Source organism: Monoraphidium neglectum (genome assembly GCF_000611645.1).
Source record: "Monoraphidium neglectum strain SAG 48.87 unplaced genomic scaffold scaffold06044, whole genome shotgun sequence".
In the NCBI taxonomy this organism is placed as follows: Eukaryota; Viridiplantae; Chlorophyta; class Chlorophyceae; order Sphaeropleales; family Selenastraceae; genus Monoraphidium; species Monoraphidium neglectum.
The window spans coordinates 1,699-3,179 of NW_014007589.1; the positions used below are offsets into that span (position 1 = coordinate 1,699).

General features: G+C 62.6%; 1 protein-coding gene across 1 annotated transcript in view; it reads right to left on the bottom strand.

The window, feature by feature from the left end:
- MNEG_16147 (Dual specificitytyrosine-phosphorylation-regulated kinase 3) overlaps nt 1-973 on the bottom strand; it is a gene marked incomplete at both ends in the record, with an annotated part of 2,227 nt that extends 1,254 nt beyond the window's left edge. The window contains 2 exons of the mRNA XM_014035382.1: nt 266-359; nt 831-973. Of these exons, the coding sequence (XP_013890836.1) occupies nt 266-359; nt 831-973 (237 nt within the window). The remainder of the gene's footprint in view (nt 1-265; nt 360-830) is intronic.
- Nucleotides 974-1,481: the final 508 nt, after the last annotated feature.

The following is a 1,481-nucleotide window of genomic DNA, read 5'->3' on the forward strand; positions in this document are numbered from 1 at the left end:
GGGGGGGGGGGGGGGGGGGGGGGGGGACGATGGCTGAGCCGATGCGATGAATGAAGCGTTTTGACAGCAGGGAGGGGCGTCATTGTGTATGTGTGCACAGAGGAGAGGGAAATGGAGCGTCCATGCCGGCCGCGCTTGGCAGGTACGAGCCACCAGCAGTCAAGGCTGCGGTGAGCAGCCAGCGTCCGGCGACGCCGAGCCACACACAGAGGGACACGAGAGCGGCGACGGTGGCGGTGCGCGGCGGGGCGAGGTCGCCCCCTACCTCCGGTGCGCGGTAGCTCCTGCTCTGCACGTAGCTGCTGAGGTGGTCCGTGATAAAGCAGCTGCTGCCCAGGTCGATCACCTTGACCTCACACCTTTGAAGAGGGGCGGATAGAAGGGGTGAGCATGGTAGCTGGGTGAGGTGCTGGGATGGAGGGCACGGTCTGTGCAAGCCAGGGAAGGACGGCGTGTCCTGTGGCCCGTTTGACCCACTCGCTCCACTCATGCCATTCTCGGTGTTGCGACAAGCTGTTACATAACTACAGACACACTGATGGACATTTGCGCGCGTGGCACAACACACACACACACACACACACACACACACACGTCTGACACACACACGTCTGACACACACACACGTCTGACACACACATGCACGGGTATACACATGCTCACACCACCTCTTCGCCCCTTTCGTGCCATCTGAAACCCCCCTCCATGCACCCACGCTAGCACTCACTCACATCAAGCCACAACAACACACACCCACACCACACACTCACACTCACACACACACACACACGCACAGTTTCTTCCTCCCTCACCCCCCTCGCCCCACCGACCTGCTGTAGCTCTTTATGAGAATGTTCTCAGGCTTGAGGTCAGAGTGCACCAGGCCCAGGCTGTGGAGGTACGCCAGGCTCTGGAGCACCTGGGAGCACACGTGGATGGGCGTGCATGGGCGTGCATGGGCGTGGATGGGCATGCATGGGCGGTGCATGGGCGGTGCATGGGCGTGCATGGGCATGCATGGGTGTGCATGGGTGTGCATGGGCGGTGCATGGGCGCGCATGGGCATGCATGGGCGTGCATGGGCGTGCATGAGCGTGCATGGGCGTGCATGGGCGTGGATGGGCGTGGATGTGGGTGCGTATGCTCGTGAGGTGTCGTTGCGGGCACGTGCATGTGCATGTGCATGAGCACATGTGTGTTTTGGGATCCCATGTGTGCATGCGCGCGTGTTCAAAGAACACACGGAAGAGGCGTCGAGCGACGGCGGCAGGGCGCAACCAGCAGCCGGCGCCCGAGCGTACACGTGCGCACGAGAGCGCGCGCTGCCCAAGCGTGCGCACCTGCACCGCTATGCGCTGTATGCGTGGCAGCGTGAAGTAGGGTTCGTCCCCGTTGTCGCGCTGGTACCTCTGGAACTCGTACAGGTTGGCCCGCAGCAGCTCACACACCAGGAAGAGGTGCTCCTTTGGTGAGGAGGGGGG